The sequence below is a fragment of the Centroberyx affinis genome, unplaced genomic scaffold (assembly GCF_046629955.1).
Source record: "Centroberyx affinis isolate AG114_WGS23_722 - 3 ecotype Tasmania unplaced genomic scaffold, CSIRO-AGI_Caff_v1 ptg002252l_1, whole genome shotgun sequence".
Taxonomy (NCBI): domain Eukaryota; kingdom Metazoa; phylum Chordata; class Actinopteri; order Beryciformes; family Berycidae; genus Centroberyx; species Centroberyx affinis.
In genome coordinates, this window is record NW_027280543.1 from 32501 (window position 1) to 52422 (window position 19922).

The window sequence follows — 19922 nt, forward strand, 5'->3', positions numbered from 1 at the left end:
ACGTTCAAAGTGGATTAAAACACCAAAATGCAACTTTTGACCGTCTATTTTTCCACATCTCTGAGTATTTTTATGCCCCAGGTGGAAGCTATTGCATCAGATCCCGAGGTCCCTCCGAGGTTTCGAACGGGACTCGAGACGGAAGTTAAGGCAAAACAAAATAGCAGCAACACCTTGAGGCTGTCTGAGCTACTTCAAGCCCAGGATGAAAAAAAGAAAAAATCCCTTACGTTCGGATGTCCTCTCCCAGGAAGCAGCGGTTGCGCAGAAGCCCCGCCCACAGCTGGACCCCCACGATGCCGAAGATGAAGAAGACGAAGAAGCAGAGGAGCAGGACGTTCCCCAGCATGGGCAGGGTGTCCAGCAGCAGGGTCACCAGGATACGCATACCTGCACACACACACACACACACACACACACACACAGTTAGAAATTGTTTATGCTGACGCGGCAACAAGACGAAACAGTTTGACACGGACGATAAAGATGTCTTCAGAAATTATTCGGACCGTTAACGTTATTATTTTCACACACTTGGGCATAAATACATATTAGAAGTTTGCATACAGGATGGGTAGTTGGCTTTTGCAGCAGCTAGCCCCTAACTAGCCCCGGGGCCACCGTAAAAACCCAGAGAGCCACAATTTTACCTGACAACTTCTATGGCTCTCGCGGGCTTTGAACCCACAACCTCCACCGTGGGGGGTGGGGGGGGAGGGGGGGGCTGGCCGTGTAATTTACGAGGATTGACGATACCGAAAGTGACATGTCTGACATGCCGTCACCCTCTGGGATTTGAACTCTCAACCGTCCCCCGTCCCCCCCGGCCGATATTATCTAACCCGCATCCGTCTCCAGTTGTCGGTTGCGTTCAGCGTCAGCGCGAGGGGGGCGGGGGGGGGGTGGGGGGGTGAGGGTTCCAGTCCCCGAGGTCCTGACAATGTGTTCTGTCCCCTTTTTACACACCTCACAGCCCTGTCACATCGGATATACACTCACAGCACTCCCACACACACGTGCACACTCACACGTATAGCTATGGTTATGCTATGGCGACCCCCCCCGCATTTGTTATTCCATATTTTGAGAAACGATTTTGTGGCAACAGATTTGAATGGTGAGATCTAAAGCTCCTCAATATAATTTCTCAAATTACTATAATGATATTTATGTGGATTAGGAAACACTGATTTCTTTTATTCCAAGAGTAATAAAAATAATTGGTTAGGGCAGCACAATTACGGCTAAAATGCTTTTGCTATTTATTATGATCACAATTATTACTCTCACAATAATTGATGCACTTCCATCTTAAATCAACATTTTGACTAATTCCAACTGCATTCCAAGTGAAATGGAACGTTTCATTATTGTGATCTGCCAATATTCTATGATTATGAATTTGGAATTATTAAGAACTGATAAGAGAATAAAGTCAATAAGCAGAGTTGGAGTCTGGATCTGAACCCCCACCATCTTGTTTACAAGTACAGACAGAGTTTAAATAGCGGCAGTGTCCTGAGAGTGGATTCTGGATTTTGTTGTCCCGTGAAGTCTTAATTGTCCCTGCTCAGAGGCAATGAGTCATCAGTGTATAAAGGGTGTATCTACTTGTTTGTGTGTTTGGCTGTGTGTGCTTCTGTCTATGCACACACACACATCTCAGGCTTAGGGGGAAAAAAAAAAAAAAATACATGACAAGATCCCTCCCAGATTGCTAATTAGGCACAAAGTTGCTGTCCCGGACATATTTTCTACACGGTGGCGCTGCAGGAAATCCCCCGAGAAAATCTACGATGTGAGGGACTTTCGCTTTGGTCTCCAAAACGCGTGCGGGATGGCATAATTAAGGATAAATTTACACCAAACCCATCCATCCATCCTCACTCAGTGATTCTCTGATCACAATTTAGCCGTAGCGCCGGAGAGGTGCGTGTATGTGTGTGTGTGTGTGTGTGTGTGTGTGTGTGTGTGTGTGTGTGAGATATACAGCAGCCAGGCAGGCGAGGGTCAGTCCATTGAAACAGAGCTCTAATGAGATTAGCCCGCTGGCCTTGGGGTGGAATAGAAACTCAGCCACATCATCGCTTCTGGTCAGTCAGACAGACAGGGAGGAGTCACACTGTGCTCATTAAAATTAGAGAGGATTCTCTCAACGCCAAACTGTCTCACCCTTTTGCTGTCCTTTAATCTCCCCTTGTTTGCCTGTCTCTCTATTTCCAGTATGTCTCTCAATTGGCTGGTTTTCTCACTCAAAAACACAGAGAGGGACATATAGAGGGGTAAAGTGCGGTGACCTCACACATTTCTAATGACAGACTAATGACAGAGTGTTAGCGTGTGTGTGTGTGTGTGTGTGTTTGTGAAAGTGAGTTGGAGAGAGAGGGAACTCAGTTGTCATTTTAAGAGTGGATGTGATGCTCGACATATATCTCCCCACACACACACACACACACACACACACACACACACATGCATATGCGTACATACAGTATATAGAAAAACACACACACACACACACACACACTCACAGTAAACAGCACGCAGATGCCTCTATAATAAAAACAATAACAGTGAGCTCAGCTCTGCAAACACAAACAGATCGCAGCAGCGGCAGCAGCCACTAAGCAGAATACTGATGGGTTCCCCACACACGATTTTGGGTATGGAGATATGATTCAGCAAGACAGGGATGCAGAACAAGATCAACGCTGCATTAACTCCCAGAGAATAGAGTTATTATATGCTCCTTTAAGTGAAGTTTAATTAAGCTAATGCAATTGAACGGCACACAAGAGGCAGAGTCGACGAGAGCAACTGAAACGGACAAGGGCCATCTATCCAGACAGAGGCATGCCACTGAAATCAGTGAAGTCCCATAGTCACCGAATTTCTGAGAAAACTGTTTATTAAGCATCACGTTGCCAGGCAACAACACAATTCAAGCAAATAAGAAGTGTTTGGGATAATCTTGCTTAGCGATGAAATTTTGCTCCAGGAAGTACAGACTGAGTCACTGGGCGATTTAAAAAGTTCATCATAACTTTTTTTTTTTTTTTTTTTTTTAAACAGCTTTGAGGTGCTGTGGAAGGCAGCATGATTGTGGAGAGAGAGAGGGAGCTTGAACTAGGGGCTTGAAATGAAAAGATAAAATGAGATAAAAAATTAATTCTGGCCCCCCGTCTTTTTTGTAAAAATACGATAGAGATTGCTCTTGTCTGGACTCTTCTCATTAGTCTGCAGCCTCTATATCTTAGATTAGATCTGGGAATAATTAAACAGGCTGATTTAAAATGTCAGGTCTGCATAGGTAAGTTTGAGCTTGTTCGGATCGACTTAAATTGCTGACCGCAAATTAATTTCTCAACACTCGAGAAGCTGCTGATGAGTGAGCGCTTTGAAATGGCTGTGAGCTTGCTCTCGTCAAATCCTGTTGAGTATAACACATCAAGACCAACGATAACCTAGAAAACCAATACATTACTCACCTAATGTTACTATACCTAGCGTCAGACCAGTTGACAAATGTTGCTAAGACGTCTTTCATTTAGGTATAATGTACATATAGCCTTCACATAGCATTAGCTTATAGTGTACATGCCGCCTTTGACACATTATATATACTATGTAGCCGACGTGTTTGTGTGTTTACGTGTAAGAAGATATTACATTTAAGTCAAGGCTACAGTAGGCCGACATGATTAGTGCATTTCACATGCATAGCGTTATTAGTATTCCCATGATGTCACATGCATTTCCTACTAATCGGCTATGGTCCCTTACAGTATAGACAGTTCAATGGCTGTGGCTGTCGTTTGATTATAATCACCTGTTAATTGACTACAATCACCTGTTATTTTCCTACTAAGATGGCCGTGTGATGATGCAACAGAATACTACAAATAGGCTGAAAGAGCAGGAAAGATAAATTCATTAAAGAAATGTAAAGGATATAAGTGAAGACAGAAAAAAGATCTGGTTTAGACTGCTAATATTGTAGAGAGAGTCAGTTGGGTTAATGTTAGCTGGCTATCTAACTAATGGCAGCCACTTCATAAACCTAAGAAGTACCAATTACATGCAGTTAACTAAATGTTAGAAAGCTAGCTAGCGTTAGCTTATCTAGGAATTCGAAGACAAGCAGCTAGCTTGCTTGCTAGTTGGTAGCTAACAGACTATTTTGTTGCCACGCTATAGCAGCTAACTGAGTCCTGAATGATTTAGCTACTTGGAACAAGCCATTTCACTCAGTAATGAAGTAATAATGCGAGAAACATCATTGGCTGAAGGAGTCAAACACGTTGAGTTGTCGTTTAGGCGGCCAGATAAGTCAAGTGTAGTGTAGACGTTCAGGTAAGAGTTGCAGGTACTTTTACTGCTTTTTTATAGTTTTAGTAGAATTTTGACTGAAGTAGTAGCACGGAGAAAAAGGCAGAGTGTGGGCATGTATTTGTGTGTCTTGTGTGTGTGTGTATGTTGTGTGTGTGCTGGTGTTTTAAGACATTTGGCAGAGGATTTAACTGCACACCCTGCACACTGCAGCTCCGTAAACATGACATAAACACAGAGCTCACTGCTCACTGTATCTAGGTGACAGCACAGAAACACATTCAACATCTGTCTAACAACGGACAGTTCCCATCCACTTGGAACGAAAGATAAACAGCGATAGAGAGGCAGAGCGATGGAGGTATGGAGAGAGAGAGAGAGAGAGAAACAGAGAGAGCGATGTGGGGAGAGAAAAAAAATCTCGTCGCCTATTAGCCTGGCTGGCCTCTGCCCAAAAACTCTCAGCTCCATATCTGATCAAAATGCAGATGAGGGGCAGCTTCAGAGAAAGAGTGAAAAAACTAGGAGAGAGTATAAATGAGATAGAAAGAGAGAGAGAGAGAGAGAGAGAGAGAGACAGAGAGAGAGGGAGAGAGGAAAGCTGGTGTTAAGCATCCTGAGGGTATCTCTAAAACTGTGGTTGTATATGCTTGTGATGTGTGTTTGTGGACCCAGGGGTATGATTATGTGTGTGTGTGTGTGTGTGTGTGAGTGTGAGTGTGTGTGTGTGTGTGGCTCCACTGACCTTGAGTGTCCAGCCCCAAGTAACACCTCCCGTTGTCACCCTCATCATCATTCCTCTCTCTCTCTCTCCATCTCCCACCCTCTATCAGCCCCCCTTCAGGGAGCACTTGAAAATGTGTTACAATAAAATAAGTTTTACTTTACCCTGTCCGCGGCTGTAGCGCTGGTTTCTGAGGGATTTATTGCTTACATGTGTGTGTGTGCGTGTGTGTGTGTGTGTGTGTGTGTGTGTCGTTCGTGACGATAGCTCGTGAGAAACAGAGAACCTGTCGTGCTTTATGACTGTGTTTGGGTTACCTGCAGCGCCCAAAGCGCCCGCACACAGACACGGACACGCACAAATGAACACAGGGATACATACACATAAACACACACACACACACACACACACACACACATGCACACACATTTCCATATCACCATCACTCATGTGGGAGCATGTCGGGCAAACCTCTTTCACATGCTAACGGCAGCCTTATTCCGGGAAAGTGGGGTCATAATTCAAACACACACACACACACACACACACACACACACACACACATACACATACACATACACAGCGATCATTTGGCTACATTCAGTTTGTCTGTTTTCTGGCTTGCTGCAGCCAGACAGCAAGCAGACGTCTATAAACTACACACTGTATATTTAATCAGTATGGATCAAATTAATAGCCCGGCTTCCAAGGTGCTGTAGACTGAGAGAATGACTGATGTGATTTGGTGTCACTCCCATGTGCTCTCCGATGCCAGAATATAATAAAGGATCTACTTTATCACTACTGAAATATCTACTTTTTTGGGGTTTTTTTTTTTAATAATAAGAAATAAAGTCACTATGTTAAACCAATAAATATAGCAGACATGACAGGGTTATATCAGACTAACACAGGTAAATACAACAAGAAAGAAAGAAAGAAAGAAAGAAAGAAAGGAAGATGAAAAATAATATAAAAGCCTGTCTGCAAAAACATGTTTTAGAGAGGTGTATTTACTGTAACAGGATGGCTAGCGATATTGCCAGCCTCGGCTGGCCCCTTGCCTAATGTATGCTGGTTAATAAACTTCTACATTGTTATGACACCATTGTCTAGTGAGCCTCTTTAGCTGTGGATTCATGGCCACTTCTGTCAGAGAGCTTTTAAGGAAGTGAGTAACTAAGTGCAAGTCCTCAGTCAACACTGGTGCTGGTGCGACCTGGGACATCAGCTAAAGGAATACATCAACTATTGGAGAGACTCGAGAGGCTCGTTGGTCAACTTACCTGTTAAACAATGAGAACAGAGACACCAAAGTCATCCCCGGTAGTTTGCTGGCTGCAGTGCTCCATGCTAACTGTAGCATAGTTTAGCATAGCATAACTTTAGTGAGTTGAAGGATAGTAGCATTATCTCACAAGTGAGAAAACAAGAAATGGCGCTAAGTCTGGTAGTTTTGTGTAAAATAAACACAAAATATACAATATGATTCCTTGTTTACATAGGAGGAGAAGGTGGTGAGTGATGGGAGGCTGGGTGCAGCTAAACATCACTGTGCAGTGGATGAATATGGTTTCTCATCTGAAATAGTTCCAAAAATAAACCTGGCTACATCAGCTATATTGAGTTAATGACATTTCATTTTTAAATGCCTAATAAAAACAACAATCAAGTTTTTATTACTAAAAGCTATACTGTACTTATATATACTACAATACTACTTGCCTAGTATCACTCAACACAGTGGTTCTCAATCCCGGTCCTCGTACTGCTGGTTTTCTATCCTACCAGGTAGTTAATTGCATTCACCTGGTGTCTCAGGTGTAAATCAGTCCTTGATTAGATGGCTAGAATGAAAACCAGCGTGGCTCTGGGTCTGGAGGACCAGGACTCAGAACCACTGTTGTATGCTAAAGTGTTAGCATGGAGCAAAGAAGTGAACGATCCACTGGGGACACAAGGATGATTTTGGTGTCTATGCTCTCATCACTTATCGGGTAAGTTGACCAACGGGCCAGTCTCCCAAAAACTTTGTGTACTCCTTCAAAAGGACAAATATTGACTTACTCGGTACTCTGTTGATGGCCCGTAGCGGCCTGAGCACTCGGACGGTACGGATGGCCGAAAGACTGGCATTATGGCCATCCAGAGAATACTCCATCATCCTGGAGAGAGGGAGAGAGGGATAGAGAGAGAGAGAGCGAGAGAGAGAGAGAGAGTTTAAAATCTATAATGCCCGCAGCCCACATAAGCACAATTGACATTTTACTACATATCGTCAGAAGCTCTTTCTCCACTGTTTATATTGCAGCACCCAAACGTCATAAATGTGACAATATTTACAGAGAGAAAGGGAGAGTGAGAAAAAGAGCAAAAGAAAGAGCGCTACAAAAAGCAACACCAACACAGGACACCTACGCAAAGGACACTATCAATTCTATTTAGAACATGACATGTGGTGTGGTGTGGTGCAGGGACAAACATGCACACACACGTGCACACATACACACACACACACACACACACACACACACTCACACAAACAGATAGAGACACAGACAAACACCCACAGGCACAAAAACATGCACCTGTATCACACGTCTTTGTCATGTGTGATACAGGTACTCTATCCTTGGGCATGAAATGTGTGTGTGTGTGTGTGTGTGTGTGTACTGTGGGCATATATCTTGATTCACCTCAGAGTGACAAGGACAAAATTAAAGGTTGTGTTTTTTCTAGGGTGACCGCTAGTGTCTGTCTGTAGATAACAGAGAGGCGAAACCGACGGGCGTGTGAGCAATGCATCGTGGGATACCGACCCCGCCATGACGATGAAGAAGTCGAGGCGGTTCCACGTGTCGCCGAGGTAACACTTGGAGCCGAAGATTCCCAGGGCCACCATCTTGATGACCATCTCCACCGCGAAGAACGCAAAGATACAGTCGTCCAAAACCTAGATGAATAAACACATAGAGTTAAAAATTCATGTTTAACAATAAGAGCAAATCAACTTTTGTGCCAAAATATGCGGCCGGGCCCTTGTTAAGTCATCAATGGAGACTCATGTTTGGAAGAAACCGTAGACGTGTGAAAGATGTTTGTCTGAAAAATAAGCCTTGTCTCCATTAGCTTGTTCCATCCCAGTGGGGCATAGCGCTGTCTTAGCATAGTTATGTTTGTGTCTCAATTAATTAGACAGCTACCATGGCAAAAGAATGTCTGTATTTGAAAATAATGAGCACATCCCAACAACACCGAGAATCAACGCCGCACTAGAGCAAGAGACTGCCAAAGAGAATGCATCAAGCTCCCGTTATTATTCATTTATGAATTGTTCTATTTATTGTTATTGCTCTTCCAGGTGCTTATATTGTGAGACAGATATCAACTTAAAACAGGCTGTGAAAGCATTTTATATTTACAATCAATAATCGTTAATCCATTATGTCATAGTCTAGCTGGTGGCCAGCTTTGGCAAGATCTGACCACCTTGTAAAATTCTGGCCCGCTGTCAGTCCAGCCAGTTTGGACCAGGTTTTACGCAGTACAATGGAAACGCTGCCTCTGAGCCAACCAGACTATTTAAACATTATAATAATGTAACATGATGTTTCATTGACCTCTATGCGGACAAGGGGCGCCGCGGTGGGGCAGATGCTTGCTGACCCGGAGCTTGAACCCTGGTCCTCCGGTTGAAGGACGGTCTTTTTAACCACTGGACAACAATGCCTCCCACGCAATAACATGCCATTCTTTCTCCTGGCTATCTTCTGAGGCGGTGATAATTCTCCACAAGGTAATGACATGTCGAGTTAAAATGATTACATCATCCGATGCCAGAGAAGCTGGCTATTAGAAGAAAATATGGCAATTCACCTGCTGAGGCATTGTTAGCTCACCGTCTAAGAAAGATGTTTTAATTCAGCAATATTTCCACTATTATACAAAGCTGATCATCAGCCACTACACATTAGAAGTCAAGGGTCAGGTGTCTAAGATTTGAGATGGGAAATTGTTCAGACAATTAACAAAAGAAGGCCCTTAGAATTGTCTGACAACCAGTTATTTGAGGTACTAGTTTTGTATTACAACATATCAACTATTCTACCGTATAACGTTCAAGAAACAGTTGTCTACTGCATGTCAGAAGCTGGATGGGGGCTTCTATTACTTCTGTACCAGGTAAAGATGTAATGTAAAGAACTGTTGCTTGAAGTACCCTGCTTCAAGCAACAGTTCTCGAATTCTCCACCGCAGTCTTCGGCCTCATGATTGCTGCTGCTTGTGGATTCTCCACAGAGCGTTCCTAGTCACGAAAACTCTTTGATTTATGCAATGTGGACCGATTAGAAAATGACACCTCTCTTGGTACTTGCATTTCAAGTACCATTTCTGTTTGTCCCATTCAGATGGGATCGGCTGGCCCAACACTGTGGTCGATCTGTCTAAGGGAACTTACTGTCAAGAGCAATGAGAGAGCTTATTGTTGTAAGTAACAAAACAGAGGGAATTAGAGGTATTTTTACCACGGGATACTTTTGCCTAGTCAATAGCCTTCCACTGGGTGAAAGCTACCCTGCCACCATGATTTGACAATCACAGCAGAGACCCATTTATTAGATTGTACTGTAGAAAATAGCATGAATATTTGATGATGTGTTTTCATGGAAAGGAAGGAAATGGAACTTGACACATACAGTACATAAAAAAAAGGATGAGAGAAACGCAGCACCGTGAGTAGGCTGTTCGAGTTCGAGACACAGCGAATCGAATAGGTTGCAGTGATAGGGGTGCAGGGGGAGGGGTGTCACACCAACCTGGAGGATGAGGCACCACTCTGACTGGCAGGTGACGTCTTCGCAGGGCTGGAACATCCCCAGAGTCACACAGTTGAGCAGGATCACCAGCATGGACACGTGCTCGAACCACGTGGAGGTGGAGGTTAAGGTCGAAACACACATGGAGGCAATAATACAACATCAATAGAGGGGGAACAGCGTTAAACCTGAATAGTAAGGAGCCATAGTCCAAGCCATGAATCCACTTCTTGAGCCAGGTGCTTATGTACAAGACAAATATAAACCGTATTGTCCTAACTAAAGTGACAGGAAGGTACAGGCAACCAGTGGAAGGTATATTTTCCGTTCTTTTATTCAGTCACTGCATGGATAGAAGGCCCTGCTACCATCCATCTGAACATTATGGACTCTTACTGTAGACGAATATCTTCATAAATCCCTTAGCGGTAATGACAACATATTGCAGATGCAGCGAGCGCCTATGAATTACACCATACCATAAAAAAACAAGCAAACTAATGAAATATGTGAACAGCATGTCACACCGCCTCTGCCGCGGCAATAACATTAGAAGACAAAGGCGTCCCATCATCGTAATGAGAAAGAGAGGAAGACAGAGGGAGTAGGGGAAATGGGGAGAGAGACCATGAAACTGACACAAGGAAAGGGAGGGAGAGGGAGAGGGAGAATGAGAGATGGTGAAGTGGATTGAGAGAGGGAAAATGACAGAGGGAACAAGAGCAGGAAATAGCCTTAAATCATGTCTCCCCAACTAGAAAAAAAAAGACACTGATGCTGCTGTTTTTCTACTTTAGTTTGGCTTTTGTCCCAGACACACATGCGCACACATACACACACACACTGATCCTGTGTGTGTGTGTGTGCGTGTGTGTGCTGAGTTGCAGTATTGAAGTATTCCCAGGGTGAAGTACTGCTCTAATTAGAAAGGGAGTAAAAGCAAAAGAAAACAAATGGCGACCACTGTCCTCTACATTATTCACACACGCAAGCAGACATGCAGCCACACATACACACACATACAGATGCATGCGGTCACATATGCACATGACATATGGTTCATGCCACACACACACACACACACACACACAGGCACAAGCTGGACTCACTGCTGTTACCAGAGGCCAAAGCCAGAAGTTCGTATCAGCAAAAACAGTCTGACCTAAAACTTATTTCTCAGCATCAGATGGCTGTTAGAGTGAGGATCCTCTGTGGATTGCTACAGCAAATGCTACAAATCTATCCTGCATTAGACAGTGCACGTCATTGGATAGTTTAGATTGGATACATTGGATCATTGGATGCATAAGCTGCAATATTAGAAACTGTAAATTCAATCATATCCCATATTGAATAAATCATATCCCTTCTCCCAAATCTTCCTCCTCTACTCACTCTAATTTGCTCTTACACTGGCCTATATGCTCTTACATAAAATCCATTCTCACACTCTGCTTAGCTCTTACTTTTTATTTATTTTCTTAGCTCTTCTTTCTTATGTGATCGTCCAATGGTCACAAAAATATTGTAAGGACACTATTGCACTCCTTTCTGTTGGTTGCTTGTGATGTTGCTGATCTAGGAACTGAAGCTCATTCTCTTGCAAGGCTCTCTGGATAACAGCATTACCTAAATGTTTAAAATGTAAATCTAAAATGATCTTGTTTAACACAGGACAAGAGAAAACAATTAAAATGTCTATTGTCGAAACTTTTGTTCATTTAAATATTGCATTGTAATCCATTTTAAAAAGCAATTGTGCCGATATTAAAAAAACATCTATAATTGCCACAAACCAGTTGGGGGATACGTTCCTTCCTAAACAGCATCTCGACAGTAGCTGTTGAGGCAGGCAAGAGTGTTCCTCATTCTCTCCACCCAATCTGAATTTCCCAGCTGGAGTGGGAATCTGAACCAGCAGCGTTCTTCTGTCACAAGCCTGTTTCTTCAACATTTAGCCTACTACCATCTCAATGTACCCTACTTTTCCTCAGTATAACACGGGGAAGGCATGATTTCAGGAACGTTATGCTCAGAGTGTTATGCTGTGCTGATACTGTACATCTCTGTAGTATCTCATCATTCTATAGAGGCATTGCAGTGTCACAAATCTCCCAGCAACCACAGCTGGAAGTCCACTGGAGAAATGGCTATATGCAAATAATGGCTAAATATATAACAAGCGGGGAAGACAAAGAAATATAGGCTACTTGAAAAGATAGTTGTGGTGTGGATGTAGATATAATGTTCTAAGTAAAAGTGAATAGTCTGATGAGGTAGAGTTGTTTCCAAATTTAGGGATCTGTGACACAATAAACTGTCTTGTTTTTAGTCTTAGTTCCTTTAGCACTAGCACTACAACAAAGCACTACAAGTCAGTTAACCTAATCGTTAACCCATCGTCTATCGGTCTGGCGACGATTAGACTCTGGGGGCGACGGCCAATATTTTGGGGTTTCCGGTGTAGCCAGCGGACATCCGGGCCAAGACTTCCTCTTGCGTGCGCCGGTCATTGTTTACAGTCCGATTAGAAACTTGAGACGCAAGAGTCGAACGTTTCTCCACACAATACACAAACATCGTTACTTTTTGTAGGTGTTTTAGGTCCAGACGACATTTCGGCTAAGATATCTATCTATAAGATATTTCGGCTTTCAGATATCTGCATATGAGTCGTCGTCGCTCAACTCCAACTCCATTCTCACGTCTCAAGTTGCTAATCGGACTGTAAACAATGACTGGCGCACGGGAGAGGAAGTCTTGGCCCGGATGTGAGAATATTTGATTGAATTTCTAGACTTAACGACTCATTTTTGTGCTCTTTTTACTGAATTGAATGAACTGGTCATTTTGACACTGACAAATTGGATCTATAGAATTGTGTATTTAGCTAATGTCAGCCATTTGGTTGGCTAGTTTCAGGCTCCACCGGAAACCCTGAAATATTGGCCCCCAGAGCCTAATCGTCGTCAGACCGATAGACGATGGGTTCCGAGATTGACCTAAACAAACAGTTAGTTGGCTTTGTTAGCTAGCTAACTAACCAGCAAACTAATATTAGCATTAACATGCAACTACTATGCACTACTAGTCTACTGGCCTCGTAACGTTAGTTATCGGGCAAATCAGATGTGTTAGCAACAAGACAGTGATGGTTAGCTGACCAAACTAGCCAACCAAATGGCTGACATTAGCTAAATAAACAATTCTATGGATCCAATTTGTCAGTGTCAAAATGACCAGTTCATTCAATTCAGTAAAAAGAGCACAAAAATGAGTCGTTAAGTCTAGAAATTCAATCAAATATTCTCAGCCATTGCCCAAGACCTGAGGACCTCCAACATGGCCGCCAGAACGCGCATTACATCACCTTAACATCCTCTATTGTAGAGACCGCTAGATGATGAAGGAGGACGTTGTTCCTGGAAATAAAGGGGGTCTCTGCGCACGTGCCAAGCGCCTATTGTCGTGCCGTGCTGCAGCTGGATTTCCAAGTGAACACAAAAGCACTACTACAGTGGGAGGCTGGAAGAATACCCGCTGTTAGTGGCCCCCGAGAGACACGGAGAGACAAAAGGAAGACGGAGAGGCTGGCTGACGCTGCGTTGCCCGTTTTGGAACATTTTGGAGCATGTACAGTATGTAAAACAAGGGAACGGTGCGGCGGACAATGTAAGCTGTCAAACGTGGAGACGTGAGTGGCGTGTGGAAAGGGCAGTCCAATTGTGAGGCGGCGCTCGCACCCGGGGGGGGGGAGCTCACATTTTGGCTCAGCCGTTCTGCGGAAGCGACAACGGCTCCGAGGCTTTACGACGATTGCTTGTGTATTGTCTTGTACATACCCCGGTCTTCAAATGAGTTAGGTGCTGTGTCTTTAGCTGTTACATCAGTGCAGAACACGTACTGTACAGCCCTCGGGCGAAGAGCCATAAAAAAAAATTGTCAATAACGTTACAGTTACAATGTGTTGTTGCGAGGATTAATACCGCGGTGAAAAAAACACATCTTCAATCACATGGAAAAATGCCCGGGGGCCATTCTGTCACTACATGCTTCAATCACACACACACACACAATGTGCTTAGACTTAAAAAATGCTTAGAGAATAGATATTTCCAGTGAAAACATGCATAACAAGCACACACGCACACACACACACACAAAGACAATGTGCTTAGAACATGCTTAAAAATGCTGAGAATAGGTCAAATCTTTCCAGTGAAAACATGCATAACAAGCATACACACACACACACGCACACATACACACACACACTGACGCATGCACTTTGACAAGCAACCTAAGGTCGGTCCTTCCTTCACAGATGAAAGATTCTGTAATCTGCGCCGGAATTAAACAGAGAGATTTGAATATTCAGAGGATCTCTCTCTGTCTCTCTGTCTCTCTCTCTCTCCCTCTCTCTCTCCCCTGTGTTGCTCTGTGGCTCCCTCTGCTCTGCTTCCTCTAATTCCTCTTTAATCTCCGCAGTCAACACCTTCTGAGCCCCCTTCTGTCTTCAGCTCTCCCACACACACACACACACACACACACACACACACAAATGCACACACACGGAGATGTATGCCTGCATTGACACACACACAAGCATTAATGCATAAGTATTCCAAGTCAAGCCAGGCTGTCACTGTAAAGCGAGCTCACACAGAATACACATTGATTTGCAGTAAACAGAAAACAAAGACAACCGTGCTGCCGCTTTTCAAATTTAGTTTGCCGCACGCACACACACACACACACACACACACACACAAAATAAAGCTATGTTGTCCCTATGTTGCTATAAGCGTGATCAAACACTGCGTACATTGGTTTGCTCTCTTCCCCTGACAGAGACAAATCCAGGTCTGGCACACCATAACACTCCTGGTCCCACTTGTTAAGGTCGATTTATGCCCGGGCATTCTGGGTAAATCAAAACAGGTCTGTGTGGTGCAGTGCTGCACGGGGTGTGGGGAATTGTGGGTATTCATAGGTAATTACAATTATTTTCTTGTATGCAAATTAAAGTGATACCTTTAGGATTGCTCTTACTTTTTTCCAACCCTCCCAGTATAGCCAGTGTCCTACTGCTCTACTGGGGCAATTGGGCATCATGTGTCTTGCTCAAGGACGAGAGAGAATTAGATCAGTGTGCCCATCAGGATAAACATCAGATTGCAAATGTGGATATGCACATACACACACACACATACACAGTAATTCTCACTGGTGGGGTCAGAACAACTCAAGGATAAATCCTACATCCTGCCCTCTTAATGCTGTTAGAGAGAGGGGAGAGAAAATGTATAGAGAGGATGAGAGAAAGCATGCGGCACAGACAGACAGGTGAAGCATCCATTACATCCACTGGCCATTGAATGAGTCAGTGTTTACCATCAGCATCTGCTGCGCAAATATGCAACAATGCACTCTTTCCAAGGTAAACAAAACACAAACATCGCAATGTAATATTTAGCGTATTAAAGAGGCTGTTATATCCGTACCACACTCTGTCATATCAAAGTCTCACACCTACAGTGACTGTGATAACACGTCCACACACTGTACATACACACACACACACACACGCACAGTCAGGACGCATTGTGGTTTGAAGGTTTTTTTTTTAATTAGGCATAAAAAGCAGAGTAGCACTGCACCATGCCATTGACAAAGGAGTTTTAAAACCACCGCATGAAACAAAAATGCGCTCTCTCACACACACACACACACACATATTTAGACACACACGACTGCTGATGCAAGACAACAACAACTCCCTTACACAACGTAGGCATACATGCACACATAGGCAGGCAAACACTGGAAAATTCTCACACACACTGTCAAGCCCACTCCAGTAGAGCTGTCAGGTGTGTCAGTGCATATACAAGAGGAGGCTGCTGCAGAGAGAGAGAGAGAGAGAGAGAGAGAGAGATCCTTAGAGAAAAGAGTAAACAGTAAACCGGTACTGAAGCAATAGAAAAAAAAAGAATCACAGCAGCCGATCTGCAGTCACTCCACTGTTGTACAATGATCACACACACTCAGTTTAGTTTAATTCAGGTAAAGACAAATCTATCAAGCTCTCTTTCTCTCTCTCCCTCTCTTCCTTCCATCTGCCCTCCTCTCTTTCTCACTCTTTCTCACTCTTTCTCCTCCCTGGGGTATGTATCTCGCTCCATCTCGAAAAGTCGGTGTGACGGCATGCGAGCACGTGTGATGACACCACTCCACACGGCAGAAAGCAGCCAGGGCGATAGTCACAGCTGTTTAGATAAGAGGCTTTGGTTGACCGTTTTTTTTAACGGTGAGTAATGATGAAACCGTAGAACTTGAATGGATAGAACAGTCCTTCCACTGTTTGTCTTGGTAATTTGGCTAGTGCAGGATAAAATAGCGGTTCGTTTTTATGGTGACAACACAAGTCTGGACATTAAGGTCGTAAAGTGTGTCACACTTGCTCGAGAACTGCTTAGCAAACTGTCAAAACTCAGCTGAAAGCTAACGTTAGCAACGAGGCTAACGTAGCTTTATCGCAGACTGTACTTCTCTCTCTAACTGAATTGTTTCCGGTGTTTACCGGCAAGTGATGTAAAGCCATATACATTTCAGAAGCTAGGTATCAAATTTCATAAATATCTATACACATTTAAGCAGTACCACTAAGTTATGAATTTAGTCACAAACAAGAAGCAGGAAGCCTTAAATCCCACTTTGGGCGACAGTTACTTCATGTAGAGAATCGGTATTGGCTGATAAATGGAAAAATAAGAGCTTTGAGTACATAGTCTGCACTTCTTACAAATATCTGTAACATTGTGAAGGTACAGGAAGGGTTAATAAAGGGTTAATATCGAGTATATGAATACACCGACATGGACGAAAGTAAGTGTCCGGAATTGGATACGAATTTTGAATCTCAAAAATAGGTGAGCTATCATCCATTTGCAGGGACTGGAAGAAAATCAATTACAAGTTAAGGTAAAAGCGATATTAAACTTTAAAAAAAGACAGATGGAGGATTGTTAATTTATGAGAAACTTCATATTGCAAGCAAACAGCAGCAAGCAAACAGAGAAGCTGCTTTGGTTCTTGCTGTAAAAACTGTCGCCTAAGTGAGTTGCCATGAGTCAGTTTATACAGAAGCTAGCTCAACGGTTCACAAAAAAATGTCCGCTGCTCCAACCGTCCTGGCACGTTAATTTGAATGGGAAAGACAGTTCTATCCATTCAAGTTCTGTGGGTGAAACAATGCAGATTACTTGAAATTATGCTTTACCTTTATATTTTTTATTCTGTCATGCTTGCATTTTAATCATCTTGCGCCAGGCTTGCTAGCAAGACCAGTGTCTTCTTTAGCCCCTTACACCCCCTTAAAATTTTCCATACTATGCGTCCATGTCACATCCATATTCTATATCTGCTCATACCAATGCTTCATTGAAGCTATAGCACACTTATACAGAGTGAAATATTCAAACCCAAGATGTCATTTATTTATAGCTGCACCATTACATCAAATGGAAAACATCTAGATGTTTTGTGCATCATTTTACACACATTTCCCTGTAATTCAGCATGACATGTTTGGTATCCTTGGAAACCTTGGGATCTTGACTAGAATTTAAAATAAAGTTCTGTGGATTTGAACAAAGCTTGGCTGCGAAACATGTGTTTATAATGATGATGGAGCGGGTGGAAGAGGTTAAGGATTCAGGCTTTCCCACTGTAAACACTAGGCAGATATTTCCAGGCCCTCGTGGCCTTCGCTGTACTGCATCAGGTGAACGTCTCACGCAAGTTGAGAAATTCCGACTTGTACATTTCAATCCGTTCGCCTCATTCCATTGACTTCTGCTCTGAGCGTATAGGGCAAGTCTGTCTGTGAAATGCTGCGCTCAGATCAGCGACTGGTCACGACGCTGTTCTGCCACAGAGACAGATGGCTTTGGATTGGGGGGATTTTTTTTTTTCCGGCGTGGGTGCAGAGACACACATGCACACACACACACACACACACACACACACACACACATATAAACAAACCCGTAAGCACATACACACACATACACACACAAAAGGAGAGGGAGAGATACACACATCTCAACGTTCCTGAAGTGCCATCCAAAAGTGTATGGGGGTTAATGGAGCACTCAGACCCATACTGTAGGCAAAATGGAGCGGAGGAGAGGGAGAACAGGAGGAGGGGGGGGGGGAGGGAGGGAGTGGTTGGCCGACTCATCGTATCCTGACAATGCACTTACATAAACCCCCCCCACCTTCTCTTTTCTCTCTCTCTCTTTCTCTCTTTATTTCTCTGTCTGAACTGCCTCCCTCTCCCCTAACAAAGGTTCTGAAATTGTTCTACCTGATTTTATAATGAGGTTTCAGATAGTGTTAGATGAGGAGGAGTCATTTTCAGAGTCTCAGATGGAAAAATATATAGATACATAAAACAAATAATTGGTACTGCTGCAGGAATATCGATCTCAACACACTGGTGAAAACAAGGCCAATCTCCCTTTTCTCCCTCCATCCCTTGCATCTCTCGCTCCTCCCTCCCTCAACACCCCCCGCTCTCACCTTCACCTCTCCTTCTCTCTCTCCTCCCTTCAATTTGTCCCGACCCCCCTCACCCCCCCAACTATTTTTTTTATCATCCCCCCATCTCCATCCTCTCTCTCTTTCCCATCCCCATCCTCCCTCCATCACCCCTCTTACCCTTTCGCCTCCCTCCCCTCTCCAATCCATCTCTCCGCACCCCCCCCCCCCCCCTGTTCCTCTCATGCTCCAGTCCATCCCTCTTTCATTAGGAGGAGAGCAAACTCAATCCCATCAGATGTAATAACCTAATCACGCTCTCCATTGAGGTCGATCGGCGGGGCAGCAGAGTGAGAGGGCGTGTGTGTGTGTGTGTGTGTGTGTGTGTGTGTGTGTGTGTGCACTCTAAGTGTGGAAGCGAGCATGTGTGGATGTGTAGTATGCATACGTGTGGATGCATATGCAGCTGTGGGCTACTGCTATGCATGGAGATATCAGTTCATAAATGTATGCATGTTACGATGAGCCTACCAATTTATGTGTTACATTACATTACATCACATATACCCATGTTGCCTATTTACAATATTGCTCTGTAGCATATGACTGTAATATCTGCTGGCTAGTGTAATAACTTGTCAAAATGAGATAAAATGTCCCTCTAAATGGGTTGACTATATAATAAAACCTGTTAATGTAATAAATTGCTGGATAATGTATAATAATCATCACTATTACATAAACTGGCGATTATTACTTAACAGTTTTTAAATGATGCAATACTAATGTTGACAAATAATGCAATAACTCATGTAATTACAGTATTACTCAATATTATTACATCATCTATCATGATGTACTCCTTAATGTAATAATGTGATGTTATGGCATTATACATCAATTTATTATATTAACAGGTTTTTTTATTATAATTCAACCTGTTTGGAGGGTCTTCTAATGATATGACAGCTATTATGTTATGATTTGCTATGACATTTTTTTATATAATGAAAAAAAAAACCTAACCCTCCTCCTCCTCTTCCACCTCCCTTCATTATTCCAATCCACTCCTTTCCTTTCCCTTCCTCCTTTATCCCTTCATCTCGCTTTGCACAAAACTTTGTCGTGTATCTCCGTTCCAACTAAAACTCTGCTCTTCTTCCCCCTTCATCTCTCTCTCTCTCTCTCTTTCTCCCTCTTTTCTCTCATCTCTCTCCTCGGTTCATCTCTCTATCATCTCTGCCTTTCTCTCTCCCCATCTCTGTTCCTCCTCCTCTATCCGCCTCCTAGTGATCTCTCTGTCTGTCGTCGCTCCCGATCCAGATCCAGAGTGTGGTGTTTGATTGGGATGATTGTTAATTCATTTCACCATCTGCCAAAGAGCACACACACACACACACGCACACACACACACACACACACACACACTCTCCATTACCCCAAAACACTCAAAACACACACACATCAAAAAACTCCCCCCTGCTGTGATCCCAACTTTAAGCTTTCTT

At 43.4% G+C, this 19922-nt stretch overlaps 1 protein-coding gene across 1 annotated transcript in view; it reads right to left on the minus strand.

Annotated features, from left to right (window-relative positions):
• Positions 1–19922, minus strand: part of LOC139655413 (voltage-dependent T-type calcium channel subunit alpha-1H-like) — a gene marked incomplete at its 3' end in the record, with an annotated part of 101530 nt that overhangs the window by 32265 nt on the left and 49343 nt on the right. The window contains exons 3-6 of the mRNA XM_071532808.1: positions 9871–9982; positions 7873–8006; positions 7121–7218; positions 231–390 (exon numbers count right to left, since the gene is read on the minus strand). Of these exons, the coding sequence (XP_071388909.1) occupies positions 231–390; positions 7121–7218; positions 7873–8006; positions 9871–9982 (504 nt within the window). The remainder of the gene's footprint in view (positions 1–230; positions 391–7120; positions 7219–7872; positions 8007–9870; positions 9983–19922) is intronic.